The sequence below is a fragment of the Chaetura pelagica genome, unplaced genomic scaffold (assembly GCF_000747805.2).
Source record: "Chaetura pelagica isolate M959 unplaced genomic scaffold, ChaPel_1.0 scaffold143, whole genome shotgun sequence".
NCBI classification, from domain to species: domain Eukaryota; kingdom Metazoa; phylum Chordata; class Aves; order Apodiformes; family Apodidae; genus Chaetura; species Chaetura pelagica.
The window spans coordinates 1,768,400-1,789,458 of NW_009952701.1; the positions used below are offsets into that span (position 1 = coordinate 1,768,400).

The 21,059-nt window shown below is 41.4% G+C and overlaps 1 protein-coding gene across 1 annotated transcript in view; it reads right to left on the reverse strand.

Annotated features, from left to right (window-relative positions):
• The window catches only part of PTPRT (protein tyrosine phosphatase, receptor type, T), a gene marked incomplete at its 5' end in the record, with an annotated part of 272,054 nt that overhangs the window by 112,258 nt on the left and 138,737 nt on the right, over nucleotides 1–21,059 (reverse strand). Inside the window, one exon of the mRNA XM_009994060.1 lies at nucleotides 2,092–2,293. Coding sequence (XP_009992362.1) covers nucleotides 2,092–2,293 — 202 coding nt within the window. The remainder of the gene's footprint in view (nucleotides 1–2,091; nucleotides 2,294–21,059) is intronic.

Genomic DNA, 21,059 nt, shown 5'->3' on the forward strand with positions numbered 1-21,059 from the left:
TGGGTACTTAACATGGAGCAGTTGGGTAGTACCTGAATAAAATTACAATTGCCACAGCAAGCAGTGCTCATCAATTTAATGCCTATTTTGCAAAATTCTAGTCCTACCCAAATAGAAGTCTTCAGGAATTCCACCACTCAATTGTGACCGAGAAACAAAAACACATAAACATACACACTGAGCCCTTCCTGCAGCATAGATGTCTTCTCATTTTAAATAAATATATAGTCTTAGAAGGCCATTCCAGTCAATGCAAAAACTGTTCTCCCTACTAACCTTGGGGCTTCCTTAGTGCAACAAAGAACAAGCAGTTCATCTAATAATCCTGCAGGAAAACCCAGGATTCTCTATTTGTGATGTCACTGCCACTGCAGACCTACAAGTGCTGTTCCTGACTCCCTTAACAGCCCAACATCAAAAAGATCTTGCTTTGATTTCTTCTGTTTTCACTCATTAGAACAAATGAAAATAAATGTTATTTTGGCTGTTTTTTCAGTGCATCATTTTTGTGCTGGACAGGATGGCATTAGTGAAACTGGTATAGAAATGCATCCTTTGTTTCACTTCAGACTGTGCTGTACAAAGCTGATAACAGTCAACACTGCTGCAAACAGCATGAGGGCAATGGTAAAATTCTCTGTAATGTTTATTCTGTACAGAAGATTTATTATGTAATTATTTGATGATGAAGCAAATCACATGATACTTAACTGTTGTGGAAGCATCTTCACCATATCAGAGTAGGCAGCTAATTCACCCAGTAATTTCCAAATTACATATATGGGACTGACCATGCAATGAGATAATGTGATGCCAGAGACTACCCTGATGTCTGCATGGAGTCTGTGCCTACCTGCTGCCAGCCAGATGTTTGGAAGAAGGAAAAAAATAATAAAGAGGATAAACTGAGCTCAGTGTGCATACAGTTAATAATCCTGCAGGCTTCTAACACAATTGGAGCACTCACTGAATACTAAAATGCAAAGAAACTGAATCAGAGGGAAGAAGCACTGCCATTACTGGGCTATTTTATTTCCCTGGTCACGAGTGCATGGAGCATGTGCTGTGAGCTCCCTCCCTAGCAGGGCTGCACAAACCCCAACCCTCCCTGGAGCTGGGAGCACAGGAAATGGCTTTACTTCTCATGGCTGGGACTTGGGCTTCTGCTCTGAACCTGAAGGGTTCAAACCCTGCTGATGGTCAATGGAGGGAATGGATACGTTTTACTTCCTTTACATTTACACTGGCACTTACTTCTAACAAATTAAATTTATTAACCAATTTTGAAAGGAGGCAACTGAGAACACACACTGTTGTGCACACTTTTCTATGGCACCCAGCCATCACATTTCAAGTATTACAAGCCTTCTGAATGCCCCAAATGTTTATTTTTACTTCATGGAAAAAGTAGTTAAGGTATTAAAAAATGAGCATTTTAAGCTCTGTTAGGGAACCTATTTAACTGCTATCAATTACAGGTTAAAATTGAAGTCTACATGTGTCTGTCTAATACATTCTCTACCATCCTTCTTTCCATCTTTTTTCTGACATCCAGCTTAAGTTGCCTTGTTTTTTTCTACACACATGCTTCCTCTTTGCAATGCCTCCTGATTTTAATGCCTTTATAATAGTTGTTTGCCTATCTCAAGCCCTCTCTCTGCCCTTACGAAGAAATAAAACATAAAAACCACCTTCCTCCTTTATTTTCAGCCTCCTTGCACTATTAATTGAATTACTTCATTACGTCCATTTTGGTGCATTCTGAAAATAAAAGCCACATTCCCCAGCCACACAGCTAATATTAACAATTATCATAGATAGTCCATTTCTAGAACTAACGAAGGTTCTCATCTCAAATGCTCCACAAAGATGTTAATGAATATTTAAGATATCTACAAATTAACCACTGCATTTGTAACCCAAACAAACCACAGATACTGGATTGTGGCTGTTTTAACAAATTTGCTGTATGAAGCTCGTAGAGAGGGATGCTCAAGCTGAATGGCTTTTTGTTGTTTGATGCATCAGCTGTGGGTCTAAAGCAAAAAAGAGGCCAAGAAAATTCTTTTTTCTTCTTCTCCAAAGCAGTACCTGAAATCTTAGTTGCAATCCGTGTTGTGATGGGTGGCCCAAAGCCCTTGACTGTGCTGGCTTTGATGGTGAATGAATACGTAGTCCCCGGGTACAATCCTACAAAGAGGTGATGTGTTTCATTCCTTAGTTTGAAGACTTTCCCTCTTTGGCTGGACAGGTCAGCACTGGGATCCAGAGACCCAACGGCCTTGTATGTAATCTGCAAATGAAAACAAGGAGAGTAAGGTGATAAGGGCCTTCTGCACCTGCCCTCTCTCTGCTCCTTTGTTTTGTCATCTCTTGAGACCCGACACTGAAAACACAAGGGCAGAAGTTACTTCAATCTCCCTAGTGAGCTGTTCCCTGTTTGGATGCTGGCAAACAAACAGGACAATTTTTCTAAAGCTTTACTCTGGAAAAAACCTCATTTCTTCTCTCCACTAAAGCCTCAGCATGCACTGATTTGTAACAGAGGACACAAAAACTTGCTTTTTGTCCCTGAGCCTCAGAACTTCTGGAGACAAACCAGAGCACACAGCACAGCCAGCAGGATTTTCATGAGGATTCCCCAGACAATCCCCCCCAGCATATGAAATATTTTGGTACAAACATGGATACATTTTCCATCCAGCTTGTTTTCCATCTAGCAAAAGGTCTTCTCAAAAGGCTGCTGAAAGCAATGGGAGCCTTTTACTAGTAGGTTTTGGCATTTACTGATGGTGTTGGAAACCTTTACCCACGCTAAAGTGAATGTGCCAAAATGAAATGTTTAAATGACATGGCACATTTAAATGAAATAAATATCAAGTCTTTAGACAAAAGCCCTTCTCTGAGCTTGTTAGCCAGCTTCTGATAGAATTCCTCCCCCCAAATCCTGTTTTTATCCTCAGTTAGCAAGTTTACATGCCTGGTTTCAGCCTGAGAGAGTAAATCAGCAGGGTTACAGACCCAGAGAGCCAGTCATGAGGACACCCACTGCTGGTGCTATCACACCCTGAGAGGAACCCATGCTGAAACACACCTTTGAAATTCTGTTCCAGCTCCATTCTGCTTACCCATGGCAACACTGTTGATATACAGATACTTGCAAGTAAAATTCATTACTTATTTACCAGCCAATTCCTTGCCTGCACTTCCAAATTCCATCCAAATGCAGCTCAATTTCAACCGAGCTGTCAATAGAATATAACATGCTCCACTGCTCTCCTAACCTTTCCTGATATCAGGGATCCTCACTTATTTGTAATGAAACACTATGAATAAATCAATGTATGTTAACACACAAAGTCTTCCATTTTTTATGAAGGACTCCATAAGAATCTAATTCCCAGCTTTGCTGAAAGAGTCTTCGAAAATTTGAGTCGCTTGCCTTGTGGCAGGAGGAAAATGTTGTATTTTGAGGCAAAATAAATATACATTGTTTAAAAAGAGAGGCTTTAATAGTAACAGGGTAAATAAGAGACAGAGACTGAAGCTACTGACACCAGAGAAGTCTATGAGAGTGTGAATCCTATTATTTGGACAGAGAAGATTTTAGACAGAGCTGACATCCAAAATGAAGCAGAATAACAGAGAAAGGATGTGAGTTACACCAGGCCCAAAGAGCAGCAAGAACCTACAAACACAGAACTCTTCAAGGAATTATAATTAAACAGCTTGCAGGTGATTTTACTGGAAACTTAATCGTTTTCCCAGAAATTACAGCACAGTTTTATATTTTCATTACTTGTCAGAAACCTGAGAAAGAGAGATATTAAACAGTCATCAAAACAAAACAAATTAATAGAAGGGAGAAAAAAATCTTTCCACTCATTCCTTGTCCTTAAGTGAGGACACTGTTCAGTATCAAATACTGTTAAGGTTGGTGTGAGCATCAATGACCTTCAATTCAGAGACATGACCCAGTCAGAACCAAATCCATAAAGAAAAATGTGTTTAATCTGTTAGGTAAGAGCTAACTGATGCAATCTGTGTGCTGTGTTTGCAAATCAAGTGCTAAAGAAATAGAAACTCTATAAGATTCGAAAAGGAATCAGCAAAATTGGAGCTTGGGAAAAAGAAAGGGAACTTCCTGCTGCTGGGCTACTGGAAACCACATTCACAAGATACCCAGGTTGTAGCCTCTATGAAATCAGTTGTATTTATGTTCAAACACTTTATAAAGAAAGGTACAAATACTGCTGGAAGATGCATTTGTCCTTCATCTCCACATAAATATAAGTATTTAGCAGTTACAAAATCACTGCAAAAAAAAGAGTGTGGTTTGGTTTTGGTTTTAGGTTTTTCTTGTTTGTTTTGTTGGTGGTGTTTTTCATTACAAAGTTTATCCCTGAGGGCAAACAGAGCTAGAAAAACTTTCAAGGGGAAAAAAAAGTCACTGATTTAAAAAAAAAAAAACAGTCTGTCTTTTTTTTGTTGTTGTTGATAGTAGAGTGAGTACATGGAGCCTTTATACAACCTGGAAGCAGGGAAGGGAAAAACTATACTTGAGAGAATGTCCACAATTTGAGTTGTAGTGTGGGTCAGCTTTGAGAAAGACTGCTGACTCAAATCAGACTTCAATACTTCCCCCTAAGCTTTTTGTTTTCCCAAGATAGAGATATATAAACTACAGTAAAGAGAGATTTGTGGCATAACCAAATCACAAGATAACTGTTTCTGCAGCAGCCTATTCTAAAAGCTGTGAGCCCTGTTCAACCAGATGATGTGCAGATATTCAAAGGAACCCTCATCCATCAAACACAACATTTCCCTTTAACACACAAACAGGAGCTGGATGCAACACAGAACTGGAAAACAACAGTACCAAATTGTGCATGAGGTCCAGTTTCATTCAGTCTATAAGCTCAAATGTTTAAGAGACTGGTAAGCAAATGATGTTAGTAGATACAGCTGGTTACCAGCTTGTTGCTCTTATCAGAGTTAGTCTTGAGCTCCTTCATGGTTCCCACCAGAAGAGCTCTGAATGATTGAAGTGGTGAGGAAAGTGTGCACAGACCCTGCCAGCAGAGCCTGCAGACTGTGCCCACCTCTGCTGGTGACTGTCACCATGGCCTTGATCAGCTGATGTTCTCCAAGTCTGCATCTTCCAAGCCAAAATGAGGGCTACTTCCCTCCTCTGCACAAACATTTTACTGATTTCAGTAATTTCTGAGTGCTGATGGTGAAGCAGCAATAGCACAAGTGAGATGGATGGAACCAAAGCCCTCTGGAGAAGGTGAATTGTCTTCCAGCTCAGAAAAAAACAAAGAATACATTTTCTCTTCTCAGTGAGATACAGAAAGTAATCATAGATATTAGTGCTACCCCACACATGGTTTAACATCAGTCTCTTCCTCTACAGGCCTCCCAGCACAGCTAAAGCATCTTCAGCTGCTCCTGCCAGCAGAGCCTGGGAGCACTGGCTGGTTGCTCCAGCTCCCCTGGCTCATACCCACCCTGCTCCAGCCATGGGCTCCTCAGCCATCTCAGCAACATTTCCCAGAGCCAGGATCATCTCCACTTACTGAAGCTGTTGGTTATTTCCTCCCTGGAATACCTGGTAAGTGCTACACAGCTTGTATTTGCATGTGTGCATGTCTCTGTGTCAGGGGATTCCTCCCATAGAAAGAAGAGATGCTGTAATTTATCACTTGCATGTTTGGTTTCCTGTAAGACACTAAGAAGCTGCCACTCTTCTCCTTAATTGATTTAAACCAAAAGTTCTGAAGCAAGAAAAATTTCAGGGAATTAGACACTGAAAAATTTTCAAGAAGAAAATGAAAATTTCCAACTCTGGAGTCATTTATAAAGGCACAGAAACAAGCCTGGAGAAGAAATACACTTTCTACAACAAGAAGGATGCTGAAAATCCACCTGCTTTTCTAGTTGGTATGCTGATAATTTATCTTCATTTCTTGTTCCATGTGCCAAACCATTCCATTACAAAACAAGCAAGATATTCTAAGCTAGAAAATGAGATGACTCAATCACTAGAAAGCAGCTGTTCTAAATTGTTTTAAAATAATCTACTTGAACAGCAAGCAGTGTCATGTCATACTTCTGCTTTCTGAAAAAAAAAAAAAAAGCAATAATACTAATTTAAATGTTTAAAAACCTAGAAGGAAAACAGTGAGATACTAAAAAATATTAAGATTTTCACTTTGAGTGAAAATACCAAAAGTATTTGGGTTTATTCTGATGCAGAATAAACATAAATACAAAAATGAGGCAATTTCTCCTAAGACTGAAACTCTATGTTTTTTAAACTAGCTCCCTGGTTATCTCCTGCACAGCAGGCACCTGTCACAAGTTGAAAGTTGTCTTTCCTTTGCAAGCTGGAATGGTTGTCCAGAGTTTGCATATGTAAAGTCAAGTTTATGTATCAGCTCCAGGGCAGCTTGATGTTCCCCAGGAAAAGCTAATTAAATGGTTCTTAAACTGAAGCAACAACAGCAGTACTTTTGAAGTAATCAGAAAATCCTTAGTCAGAAGGCATAGGAACTCAGAAGGATAAAGAGTCACATTCCCACCAGAACAGGAGGGATGAAGCACTGAGCCCAGCACCCACCCAGCTGGGCAGGAATGATTTACTCTTGAGGTGCACAGACCATTTAAGTCCTGGTTAGCTCTGCCAAATTTGGCTACATGGACCAAACTCTTTGCAAAATGTAAAGTAGCACAACAGTACAAGTTCAGGTCTATTGGAAATGACAAAATGAGGCTTTATATATTTTATTTCCAAGAGTTGGATGAGGCATAATTGCTGTGATAGGATATGGAGAATAAAATAAGACCAGATCAGTGTAAGAGATGGGATGGTTGGTGAGTCCACTCCATGTTATTTAAGCAGGCATCCAATCCATGCTCATGCACTCTCAGTCCCCAGGAGCATCCCCCTCTTATTCCACCCTCCTCTCTGTTTTTTTTCTAATTTCAAAAGCTCAGAGCATTAATTCCTTGAAATCCCTGAGCATATACTGTGTTAACAACCACAAAAATGAGGATGAATACCAAGAGCATAAGCACAGCTCTGCTTTCCTTCACAGAGACCAATTTACACAATTTTCTCGGGAAACTTGAACACCTTCCCAACTATCATCATCTGTGACTGTAAAACTTCTATTACCACAGGAGGACTCACAAAACTTTGATCATGAAAGGAAAGAGCACAGCAGAGGTATTAACTCAACTAGGAAGCACACAGCTATTTTCCTCTGCAAATCTTTCTTCAGATGAAAAAAACAACATAAGAACAACAAAATAATAGAAACTAATAAAACCCCATCATCTTTAACCCACTTGGATTTTCTCCTATCCCTGCAGGTAAGTGGACAACTGTGTCCACACAAGCAAAAGGAGATTGTGATACTGAAATATATGATTATACAGCTTCATTAGGCCTTGATTATGTCTCCTCAGTCTAAGTATCAGCCACAACCAACAGCACAAAAATCTGCAAGGACTTCACAAGCTGCTCAAAAAGTTGATCTACCATTGGGTGGTCCACCTTAGCAGCTACCTTGTGTCCAATGCCCCTGAATCTCTGCACCATGTGTGGCAAACACAGACAGCAACTGAAGTTTGGTTTATTTTACTCCATCTTTGCATGGTGGAGGCAGAGGAAACTTTGCCTTGGGCTTTTAAAAATAAAAATATCAGTAAGTGTAGTAAAAAAATGGAGGTTAAAAAAAATCCTGTAGAAAAATGGGTATGTATTATTAAAAATGTGGTAATGAAGCAGTGAAATAGACCATCAAATGAGGTGATAAATTACCCTTTGGGTTTAGACCTTCCATTGGAAAACTGTATGATGTCATGATCACAAGGCCCTAGGTTTAATACAAGAAAAACTTGTGAGAAAGATCTCATCACTCCATTGCAATGGTCCTTCTTGCCCTCCACTACTAGAATCCTCTGGGAACCCCAGATGGCTGCTCAAATTCTCTTTAATCCTCTTAGATAAATAAATTAAGAGAAAGAATATTCTGCTCAAATCATGGCTGCTGTACCATTTAGCCTTCCCATACATTTGATACATTGGAGGAAGCTTTCACACTGACAAATAACTGAGCTGTCAGCATTTCATGTGTTCATAACCTTAAAACTGAGGGCAGCAAACTCTAATGTCTCAGGATTGAGAACTTGCCAGTCAAGGCAAAAAAATATGCTCATATGTTTCCTTCCACAGCAATTGATCCCAGTATACATGCCACTTTATCTTATATCTTTTGTCATATAGAATTAATCAAGCACGGCGAGTGGATTTTTCCTCTCTATAGCCAAATCCACCATCAAGCATTAGGACTTTAAGCTTCCCCTCTGATTTTAGCAATTGCAGCCTGTTTAAATGCAAATGGTAAGTACTGCTATTAAATCAAACACTACTTTGTAGATATATTATGCAACCTTATATCTATTCTCCATTTTACTGACAGCCTGCGTAGCAGTTTGGGGAAGGCATTTGAAACCAATAAATCCATTACATTATCCCCGACATTCCCATCAATGTTTGATGTCCCTGTCTTTATAAAACAGCCCATCCTGCCTCTCATCCTTCGTACAACATACAGCCCTGAACTTCCAGGGATGCTTTGAAGCTGACAGGTAGCTGCAACATACATATTTTTTATCTCCCTTTGCAGTTGGCAGTGCCTCAGAATTGTAACTCTCTCGCTGTGCACAAGAGAGGGGCTGGAACCAGGAACAACACACAGCCCCTGGATGGGTGACTGTACCAGAAGCTGGGTCTGCAGGCACACTGACCACACTACTGAGCCAGAAGAAAAGGAAGCTTTTCCTGACTTATTGTTGCTGGTTTGTTTTATTTTCACTTACTCCTGTCTTTTGAAGCAACACCTGGAAGAGTTTTGTTACCCGTTGGTTCTCATCATATCACGCTGCACAGAGGGGCTGCCTGCAGAGGGGCACTGGGAGTAAGGCTCCCTGGTGGCTGTCACAGCTGTCACTTCCTCCAACTGGTGCATTTACACCCCACCACAAAGCAGAACATCTCCTGGTCCTGCCTGCCCAGCACGTGCAGGACAAAGAGAACAGCAACATCCCCCATGCACTCCTATGCCACCTGCTTCAATTTCATAACAGGGTCAGCACAAAACTTCACAAATGGATGAGAAAGATTTTGTCACAGGCAAAGAGTGACTTTCCAGGGGTGGAAATCATTACACAACTCCAAAGAGTGCTGACATACTATATCAGCAGAGTGCTGGATGTGTTTCACAGGCTTCAGCACTGCAGATGGAGGGGAGGGAGAACCAACTGAAAGGTTTCATGACTGAAAAAAACCTTGGGAAATAACAGGCTATTTAGTTTTTAATCCTGTTGTACATATTCCACTCTATGTTCTAATAAAACCTACAAACTCAATTTTTCCCTTGTTTCCCAAAAATGAACAGAATAAAGTGATGCATTGAAGCCTGATCAAAATATCCTTGAACTCAAAGTTATCCAAACATTTCCTTCATTTCCCCAGTGCAGTGTTCCCCAAACCAGGTGTTAAGAAACCATGTGCAGCATGAGTTAACTGACCAAAGGACTCTTTATGCTGGAAGGAAACCAGCTTTAGCTCATGGTGTCTCCTGGAAACACTTTCTTCTAATTCATCGTGTCCAGAGGGTGTATGAAGGGAATGTGTTTCCCTGAGGATCTCACTTGCTGCCATTTCAGGCACCACAGATTTTCCAGAAATTTTGCAAGGCTCCCCCTCGGTTCATACTTCATCTGGGTTACTCTCACATAGTCAACACTAAGTTTCCAATATCTGTCTCTTTGTGTATCCCTCCAAACATACCTAACATCAAAAGCTTCAGAGTTCAGTGTAAAAACCAGCAAGGAACAGCCATTCCCAATCCCAGCTTTCTCTTCCTACCTTCTAGTTGGACTTGGCAACAAGAAGATTAGGAAGATGTTTTAAAAATTACACATATATCCTTTACACAGATCAGCCCAGCACCACCAGTAACCTTGATCTTCCTTCTCCCCTGTCAAGACACACCAGGTTAAGCCAGGAAGATTTAATTACCCTCTCCTCTTCAGTGACAGCTCCTAGGATCAGAATTTAGGGTGAGCAATGACAATTAGTACTGCTGAATTCAACCCTGACACCTCTTCCCAGCCTGCAATTTACTTAGGAATTAAAACCAGCTCTTTCCTTCCTCACAGCCTCTTCCTCAGGACCACACTTCCATGGTAATAGACCACAGCACAACTACCGAATGTTTTAAGAAGCTGATGCAGTCCAGGGAGTAAATGACCAAGCAGCATCACTGTCAGCTGAAACCCAAGAGCAAAGTGCAGTTACAAATTCATGAGACAGAGTCCAAACTTATTATACTGATTTTTTTCTGCAGAAATCTTTACCTTCTGGTCTTAATTCTACACTTAATCTTGGCAAAACTGCGGTTTCAGCAGACAATTAAAGATATTTTCTTTTGCTTTCTAAAGGTGAAGTATAATTGCTGTTTTGCATAATTTTAAGTAGTTTACTCACCTGCTGTAGGGATTGTGCTTCAGGTTCCCAGCCACATGAAAACTGGCCCAGTCCCCACTCCTGTTTACAACATCCATCTGGTAACACTTGCTACTTCCATTTCCAAGGCTGATATCAAGCAGAGTGATAATGATAAACAACCAGGGCCCTGGATGTGGGCTACACATTTGATTTCAAGTTCAAAGCTGAGAGTGTTGGAGGTGGAAGACTCACCTCTGGGTATTTACATCAAAGCACACAAATACTTTGCCTAGCTCGCCTCCATCTCCACATTGCAGCACAAATCTCACTTGGGTGTGAAAGGTGAGAAATGAAGAACATAAGAAACCTGTTCTGATCCACATATATTAGTAGAACTACTTGGTTTTTTGAAGGGAATAGGAGAGGGGCACAATCTCTCTCTCATGCCCCTCTGGTGCGCTGTGCTTTAGGCAGTGCAATAGTAGCGACTGCACCCTCCACGACTGCTTGAGGTGAGCTCTGCCAATATGGTCACATCAACCTGAGACCTATAAGCAACAGAAGAAAATAAGACTTCCTAGATATAAGCTAAAGAAACCACGAGTGCCATTTCCCACCTTCATCCCACCCACCCTGGCCATTTGCTGAAATGGAGACAGAGAGATGCACACAGGGAGTAACCCCTGCCCCATCCAGGGGTGCTGGGGAGCACACTTGCTTCTCCAGCTAGAAACAATAACAAGGGGTAAAATGTCAATTTGTTTCATAAAACAAATTAAAACATGCACTTTTTAATCAATTTACTGAGAGAGGTTATCACAGAGGAGGCAGAGGGAAGAAGGAACCAGATCAGCTAAGCCAGATAACTATTCCCAGCTTCCACAACAGGATGAGCTCTGCAACAGACACATGATTAACAGAACCAAAAGCTGCATGGAATGGTCAGATCTCAGCTTAACCCCCAAACCAGGCTATGGGGAGAGTCTTACAAAGGTCTTGACATGTCTGGCTACACACCTGGATACCCAGCAGCAAGGTTTTACCCTCAGCAAGAACCCTTCACCCAGCCCACCAGCTGGAAGCACCTCCGCCCAGCACACCACTCCAACAGCCACTTCATTTCCTTTCCTGCCAAAGGAGTTTGAAGTACACGTCTAACACACTCATCTCAAAAGCAGAGGATGAGTGAGTCAAGCTGAGCTCTTATCCTGAGACAACCTGTGAAAACTCCCACCAAAAAATTAAAATTTCATCTTCAAGGAAGGAATCGCAGAGCATTAAGGATGGGAACTCACTCATGAAGCAGTTCTGACACGATCCAGGACTCTCATGTTTGGCTTATCTTTCCTCTTTCACACAAGCATCTCTAAAGCACATTTTACTTTTATATGTTGATTTTGTTGGTCCTTCCTGTTTTGCCTGGGTCTTTCAATTTTCAGACCCAGAGCAGAACTGAAAACACCAGCATCTCGAACACCAAATACCCATGAACAAAATATATCAAAGTAGTCAAGCTTTGCTAATCATCAAGTCCTCTGGTTGCCTGTCCCCCACCGTGTTCCACATACACTGAGATGAGTTTGCCACAGCCTGCAGAAAAGCAGGATACATTACAACAATGGGAGGTATGACCATTTTTTTTGGCATTGTGTGTTAAAACAACAACCCTGCCTGCAGTTTTCACAGCTCTCTCTCATGTTATGCTCTCAAGTTGTCCCAATTCTGGATTTTTCCCAGCAGAAAGATTTAAAAAGCAGCTGTACAGAGTAAGTGAAGGATAGAAATAGGCTGCATAATTTCCAAATCCATTTTTCTATTCTTTAAATTAATACCTCCACCCTTCCTGTCTCTCATAATTCCCAAAAATGCAGGCTGGCCAGCTGCACAGATTTTGAAAACTGCTGCAAGTTTAATTCAGGCTTACAAAACAGGAGGGAAGAGAGCTCAGCTCCCCCATTAATGTACACCTGCCATAAATAAAAGGGCAAGAAATTCTTCCTGAAGCCAGTGTAAAAATCCTTGTTTTAATGTTGTAAGTGATAGCAAATAAATCCACCTGAACTGCTTCAGCCAGCAAAACAGCCAAGTTGCTTCTGCAACATTCTAGCAGAAAAATTGGTCAGCTTTGCAGCTAGGTAACAGAGTGAAGAAAATAAATTTTTATATGCAAAGTATTTGCTTGGAATGTAGTGGTTAAGGAGCTGTCTTGCATATTAGTATTTATAGCAAGATGGAACATATTTTCCTGAGCAGCTTTGCAGAGGTAGACAAGGTTGAAGTTCTCATGAATATTACTTAGCTTTCCTGTAGCTGTAATTTGAAGAGTACATCTACTGGCCTGATCTTGCTATAGCAGCATGATAAGACTGCCAAAGACCCCTTCTCTCAGGTGGAGCTCTAGGGACATGGAGCAGGAGAGACTGGGCTCTGGTAGGGTTGGTACCACAGCAGGGTGATGCTGGGAACACACTCCACCCTCAATGCAGCACCTTCTCCCCTGAAATGGAGGGAGGACTCCAAACAGGGAACACCCATGAGTCGAGCAGCCCATGATCTCTGCATCAGGAAGCCCTGCATCTGCATGGACAAAAAGCAGCAGCACTATGGCTGATGCATCAGCCCTCACCCAGGCAGGATGTGCCCACACGGCTGCCAATGCCTCTGCAAGACCAGGAGGGTTCCAGCACAGATGGGCTGACCAGGCTGGGCCACAGCCCAGCTCTGAGCAGGGCACAGGGACACACACCCACTGCCCCAGCAGCACACGCCCTCTGTCAGAGCAGTGCAGCAGCTGAGCTTGTGGTGTGAACACCTTCACCACCCCTTACAGCCCCAGATCTTTTCTGGCAGTTCTTCTACATCTCAACCCTATACCCTTTGTATCACCTAAACCTTCAAGGATTTGTCCAATGGTTTTATTTGAAAAAAAGTTATCCAGTTCTCCTAAAACCATGGATTCCTGATTGCCATGTAACATCCTCCCTCTTCCCATCCCTGCTGTTCCCTTCCTATCCCTGAAAAGTTCCTCCTCCCTTGTCCCTCAGGGGCATATCTGACTTTACACTGTGATTTTGCTTTCCACCCTAATCAAAATATTTCATCAGAAAGAACAAACCTTGTGCCTGATACATCAGGGCCTTTAAAGAGACTCCACAGTGTTTACACCCAGAGGGCTTGCATTTGTGCACCGACTGTTTATGACTTTTGCTAAATAAAGTCACTGCTGCTGGTTTCCTCTTGAATAAACCCTGGGCCTGATTTTCTAATGTCCTGGGGAGAGTCCAAAGTCAGAAAAGAACTGGAAATCCTCCATCACCTTGGAAAAACAACATCCTTTGTTCCTCAGGACACAATTGCCTTAGAGCAAACACCTGAGATATAGTTTTTGCAGACACATTAGGTACTACATGAATAAAAACCTCTTACTATTGCAGAAGAGGTCATTTCCAATCAAGTTTGCTGCACTATGTTTTCTGGTTTATTCACCTGAACCACATTTTCACAAAAGCCAGAGGCTGTAAAATGCACCGTGTAGAAAGAAAGTTAAAAATTCCTACTAAAAAAAACCCTGTTCCAATGTTTTTTAAGTGACTTCCCCCACAGAGGTGTCTCTGAGCTATCCATTAGCTGAAAGTGAGCTGCATCTCATTGAACAACTAAATACTCTTTGTAGAGGGGGAAAAAACAAACCAGGCAGCAGCCTAAGTGCAGAAAATGCCTTCAAAAGTCTGAAGCTGAAGCAGTGTTCCTCCCAACTCCTCATAGTACTGCTGCACCAGTGGGGACATCTCACCCAGTAGAAAATAACAGGCCAGAGAGGGTTGTTCTGAGGATAAGACCTAAAAAGCAAGTGCCCACTAAAAAAAAAATTAAGCCTGTGGAAAAAAAGTGGTACCATGACCCACCTGTCTGCATGATGTTCTGGTTGTAGCTGCTTCCCCTGGGCAGAAACGCTTCTGTTCCTTGTATCTCTTCATCCCAACCAGAGAGTCAACAGAAAAACCATCACACACTGCCCAAGTACTTCTCTTCCCACCCTAGACATCACCCTGGTTGTCCTGAGAGCTATCACCCCACTCACCCACTCCCAGCTCCTGACCTGGGAGCCTGGATGGATTTTGAGGCCTCTGCTCATCCCTGCTCGAGGGGGGTGGCTCCAGGGAGAAACTTGAGCAGAGAGAATGCAAAAGCAGTTTGTTTTCACAAACATTAAAATCTTGCTTGCTTCATATAAACCTGCTGGTTAGAGGAGAGGGATAAGTGTCCAACTGGGAAAGCCTGAGAACTGCATCATGAAGGAGCACACGGAGCAGGGGCTGATTCATTTTGGTCACACAAGGACCATCTGAAGGCAGATTTAGACTTCTCTCCCCATGTTACACTGATTTTTGGGCTTTACTCCATTTGAGAACACATGAGGATTCACTCAAACACTGCCTGCCACAGAATAACTGCATTATGGTTTCTTGTAAATTGTAAGAGTTTTGTTGGGTTTTTTTGCTTTTCTTTTAATCTGCATTATTTTGCTTTCTAAATGCATATTGTGGAGACCACATGAATGAGAAGTGAATTGTTAATAGCTCTAGATACCTCTCAGCTCCAATTCTGGTTTTATGGTCCTGTAATCAACTTGAATCCACAGGAAAACAACTTACACTGCACTTTTAAAAAATGTTTGCAAAACTCCTGGCATAACACACTTGCTCTACTCCATTATATTTGCCATTGAGTTCAAAACAAGAGTGAAAAAAAGATACATTTCTGCTCTCTTTTTTAATAGTCTGTTGGATTTTCCTTTTACTTCATCTGTGGGAATATAGTCAACCTTAAATTGTGTTCACTGGATAGTCCATTAAATTGTCTTAATCTCCTTTTTTTCATTCTCCACACCAGCACTGATATTTTGAGCAGTCTTCTCTCAACCCCTTTGCTTTATCACCAGATTCCTCCTCATGCTCCCAAGACTCTTTAGATTGGTTTAGGTTACATCAAGAGGCATCACAGTTAAGAGACTCTCAAAAAGTAAAGTTTAAAATAGTCCAATTTATGATTCCAGTTTCCCCTTCAGGATAATCTAGCTCTGCTCCTTCTCTACCTTTCACTAATGAGCTGTAAAATCAAGCAACAAGTCTGAGCAGCTCCATCTCTGCTTTATAAATAAGCAAAATCTCTATAAAAACTGTACCTCAACTTTTTGGTCCCGTGTTAAATCTCTCCACCTTGGCAGGGCCCTTTCCTGGCTTTCATGAGCACCACTGAGAACTTGCCATGGGTCTTTCTTGTTTGGTGCAATTACCTCCTTCCCTACCCCCATCTCTTGAAGGGTTTTGCAGGGGCAGATGTAGAAGCAAAGAGCTCAGCTTCTCACTGACACTGTCACTGTCACACAGTGCCAAGAAGAGCCACGTCACCAGCACCACTACTCTGCCAGCCTGGGGACAGGAAGCTGGGGTGGGTGGAGAGGGGCAGGGCAGTGGCACCTCAATGAGCAGCCAGAGGAACCCTCAAGTTTTTAACTGATCGTGGTGAGGAGATGACCAAGGTGAATTGCCACAGATACAGATTTCAACTTTGCCTGTTGGGAATCACAGGGAAAAAAAAGTAAACTTGAAAGGCTGAGGCACTTTTCAAAACGTACTTCATTAGGTTTCAATTATAAAGCAAAATTAGGAGACCATGGAAGAAGAAACAGTATTTTCTCTGATGAAGATGAAAATGTTTTCTCCCTCTTTATAGCATTTCTTCCTGCACTCTCTCCCACACTGTCCCATATTTTCAAATGCTGTCACCCTGAGCCATCCATGCCTCCTACACTGCAAGATGACTGTAGCAGGGACATGGGAGCAAGAACCCCCTCAGGCTCTGAATCCAGGCTTTTGCTACCTCAGGCAAGTATGTAAAAGACACTTAGTCATAGTGATTCATGCAGCAGATTGTTCTAATTCCACCCTCTCCTCCATCCATCCAGGGTACACTTTCCAAATCCTAACATCTTTCCCCCAGGATGCTTGACACTCTGCAGGCTATTTTAAAGTTGACTAAGAAAAACAAGCCAGCCAGGAGAGTTAAATCTGTCTGCACCTGCTTCAAAAATATGGGGAAGGAAGTAGTCCAGAGGTTCCTACAAATCAAAAATAGGGAGAGTATCTACACATTCCTGTGGGACTCACAAAAAAGGCTTCCAAAACCTAACTGACAGCATTAGACAAGGTATGTCTGTTAGTGGGCAAGCTCGAGCTGCTGGAACCTCAACACAAAAGACTTTGATTAGTGCAGGCCTGTATTTTCTGATAGTCTCAAGTGATTTATGGCTTCAACCTGAAATCCTAGAGTGATTCAGTCCCAAAGAGCTTAAAAACAATTGCTTGTTATTGGACATAGCAAAGCTGTGAATACAGTGTTTTGTACCACGTTCTTCTGGCCCAATTTCAAGATTTTACAGACTCTTTATACAAGTTCTCCAGATCTAGTACATCAGTTGAAAGATAGTAATAGATTTCAAAAGAAGAACACAGAAACATGTTTAGCCATACAAAAAAGAAAGAAAAAAAAAAAGTAAATAAAATGTAACTTAAATAGACTTATCAGCTGCTCCTGGACTTACTAGAATATTAGTGCCTTTTACCAACAAGCATTCAGACTCTGAATAGTAATAATGAGTATACAAATTTGAATCTGGCTCAGCTTAGGCTCCTAAGAATAAAATGTGTAGAGTAGCACCAAAATGTAGCAAATCAGTGTAGACACCTGGTTCTGAAAAGTCATGCAGAAAACTTAGTTTATGCTGCTTCTCCTTGTTTCTTATTAAAATAATTTGGCAGCTTGAAAGTGAAACAGATTTATGAATTCACTAGGGAGCTGGAGAGACTCATCACACAGTAATGGAAAGGCAGATTTTTTTTTTTTTTATTTTAAATTAAGGTAAATTTTTTAGAAAAAAAAAAAAAAAAGCCATGATTTGCATGAAAGAGGTTGCCTAAAGACACAGCAGTCTAAGTGTGCTTTGATACACTTTACACACACACACAGGCTGTTGGGTGCAGCTCTCCCTGTCAGCAGAGGAATGAGCTCCTCTCCTGCTCTGCAGTCATTGCTGCAACTTAGGATCACCCAGTAAAGCAAAACCAATTGGTCATAAGACTTTGCTCTGAACTAACTCAGTTCTTAGGGACTTCAAGAGAAGCCTCTCCCCTCTTTTAATCTATCATGATCAGTCTGGTCACTCTTATCCATCCTGTCCCTCTCAAGCAGTGAAACCTAATTGTCCTGTGGCTTCAGCCATTACCCCTTGCCCTACCACTGCCCTCTCTGGTGAAAAGTCCCTCCCCAGCTTTCCTGGAGCCCTTTCAGGCCCTGGAAGGTGCTCTAAGGTCTCCCTGGAGCCTTCTCTTCTCCGGGCTGAACAGCCCCAACTCTCTCAGCCTGGCTCCAGAGCAGAGCTGCTCCAGCCCTTCCATCATCTTCATGACCCTTCTTTTGATCCTCTCCAACAGCTCCATGTCTCCCCAGAGCTGAGGTCTTCAGAGCTGGGCACAGTATTCCAGAAGAGGTCTCACCAGGGCAGAGCAGTACCAGAGAAGCACATAACTAGCAATTATGAGTTTTATGAAAATCTGACTTTGGGGGGAATTGCTCTGTGGGAAACAATAGTAAAAAGCAGGGTCCAATGTATATCTTACAGAGAAGGGAAAAACCCCACTTATTACACAACTAGGAAAACTGCATGAAAGGCTGAGGAGCCTCTTAGAAACACAAATCATCACATGGTGTAGATGGCAAAGGGATCATTTACATTCCCACTCCGTAAAAAGCAGTGATTAATACAGCTAGAGAAAATATAAAATTTAATGAGTAACTGAAGTGTTCAAACACACTGCTGGTTTAATAAAGCTGAATGACGAGGCCAAAGTGCTGGGAATAAAATCTCAAGGTTCTGTTAGCAGAGAGAAAAGTCATGGATCAAGTGAGAAGAAGAAAAGGTGATTTAGCATCAAAGGAAATAATTAATCTTCAAATAAATAAGAATTAGAATGAACATTTATATTGTCTTTTTTTTCCACTTTAAATGTCTCCCAAACTTAAATTTATTACAGTTTACATACTTAGCTAATTAAAGCTCTAAAAATAATATCAATTTTTATGGGCCATTTCTGGAGAAAACTAGCATAACTTAAAACAGACCCAGGCACTTTGATTATTGCATCAAGTTTCTATTAGTTTTTATGGTGCAATAAATTTGTAAAAAATTGCCTCCTGCTGATCTAATTATGATCCTATTTTTAAGCAATTTTTAAAAATTAGAAAAGTATTGCAGACTTTCTTCCTTAATGGCTTGAATTTAATAAAAAAGTGCACTGAAGTTGGCAAAGAAAACAGTGAACCAAATTCTCAGGTGATGTAAAGAGTTGGGCTGTTTGTACAAGTTGGTCTTTTTGTAGAAACCCCAATTCCTCCAGATGCCAGACTTATTAATCCACTTTTTACTCTAAGTGCCAAGCTGAGTCCAACTCTTCTATGCATATTTGTTCTACAGGTCAAATGTGACCCATGAGTCTTTTTTTTTTTAAACCCTAGTTCTTTAAACTGAGTGACACAAGCCCAAAATGACTGGTCCATGACAAAAGCAGAAGGCACAGGTTTGGAGCACTGGTTGGGGAAGGCCAACAACTTCTTTTCTTTTTATTTCTCACAATGTGAGGCTAAAATATCCATGAACAAGACAGGCCTATTCCCTCCAGAAGTATTAGTTTGCAGAATCATTTCTCACAACTGTATCTGCCTTCCCAGACAATGTCCACCTGCTGCATGCAGGGCATGTAACTCTCAGTAGAACACCCAGAGAGAGCTACTGTTCCTACCTTGCATTCTGCAGATACAAATATTCAGGTGACTATTAAAGTGGGAATGTTGAGACAGATCTAATCACAGTGTGCCTAGGACAGCATTGTGCAAGTCAAGATGCAATATCAAAACACATCCATCATGGAAGCAGACTGACCCCAAAATGCCAACCATGGCAAAAGAAGCAAGACAAGTCAGAATTATTCTTGAGCAACTCTTTGGAAAAGTAGCACTTTGCATTCATTCAGCATGTCACCATAACCTCAGGATACCTCCCAAAATAAGAAACAGTGCTCATATAATCAGGACACACCCAAGCATTTTCATTTCAGGTACAGTTATCATGTTAGAAGTGCAGTACAACAAGTACTCTAAGTGGGAAGAGAAGCAACGCAAGTACAAGAGCACAAGCTACACTCTGACATAAAGTCATTATTTTAGTCTCTGATGTCTGCATGACCTGCTGCTCACAAAACTCATCTGCAGAAAGAGCACTCTTTCCACTCTTACAGCTAAGAGAACCTGTGTAGCTTCAGATATGGGCAGGTGCCTGGGCTTTTGTTCACCACTTTTTTCACTCTGAAGCACAGATACTTTTATTTTTACTATCAGTTTGACAAAAATCAATGAACTAAGAACACAGCTGCTAGAAACACTTCGGGTATAGACATTTGGATACAAGATAAAGTCCCCTGCACAGACTCTCCCTTTGCAGTGTTTGTAACACCCCAAAGAGGCTAAAGAAATAGTAACATTTTCAAGGAATGGTACTGGCCAGGAACCCCAGCTACAAACCAGAAAACAAGGGAAGAAAAGTTAGTTTCAGCTAATAGCCAAAGAAAGCAAATGATCCAACTCCAAGTTTAGTGCTATTATATAAGCCTGTCATCACAATTATTTAGAATTTGGGTGAAGATGCACCCAAAAACCTCAATAGCCAAGACTGCTCTTACAGTGCATCTATTTTGAATCAAGGTGGTGACTCCAAAAATCTCTCTAGCAGACTCAAGGCACATTCAAATAGGTTTTCACATAGACATCTGCAAAGAGATCAGGTTCTTGAAGTACAAAACTCTATCTAGCCATCAACTGAGTTTCCAAATTTTTAAGAGAAGGCAGGAACCCGTCAGGTCCTAAGTGGTCATCTCATGTCCCTTCCTCAAATGCATGACATTGCTTCCTTAATATAGCAGTGACATTAAATGTCATTTAACAGCAGAAACTTGCAATGACACCTAGCAATAGTCCCAGCCTCTGAAGCATCTTCCCTCTAGAGACTTGAGCATGGAAAGGAAAAGCTGCTGAACAGAAGGCAACATATCTTCCTCCACATTTACATCCAGGGACGTATCTGCTTGCAAGAAGTAGAAAAAAAAAGTGCCACCTCAGAGAAGAGCTCTGTCACCTCATCTGGTACCTTCTTCAAGAAAATAATGGCTCTCTGAGGGGCAGGCAAGGCTGACTGAGTTGCACCAGATTGCAATGCATTTTGCTGCTGGCAGTATTTCTAATCAGTAGTTTATATGCAGAAATATTTATAAACAGTAAATTTAGAGATTGACATGGTGCTAAAAGCTGTACTAAACATGTCACAGAGTACACGGCCCAAATCCTGCATCTCCTGAAGAGAGAAGAGGATTCAGAGGCAAGTGTTTCCCTCATAAATTAATACTTTCCCTCCTTTAGTGTGAAGTTC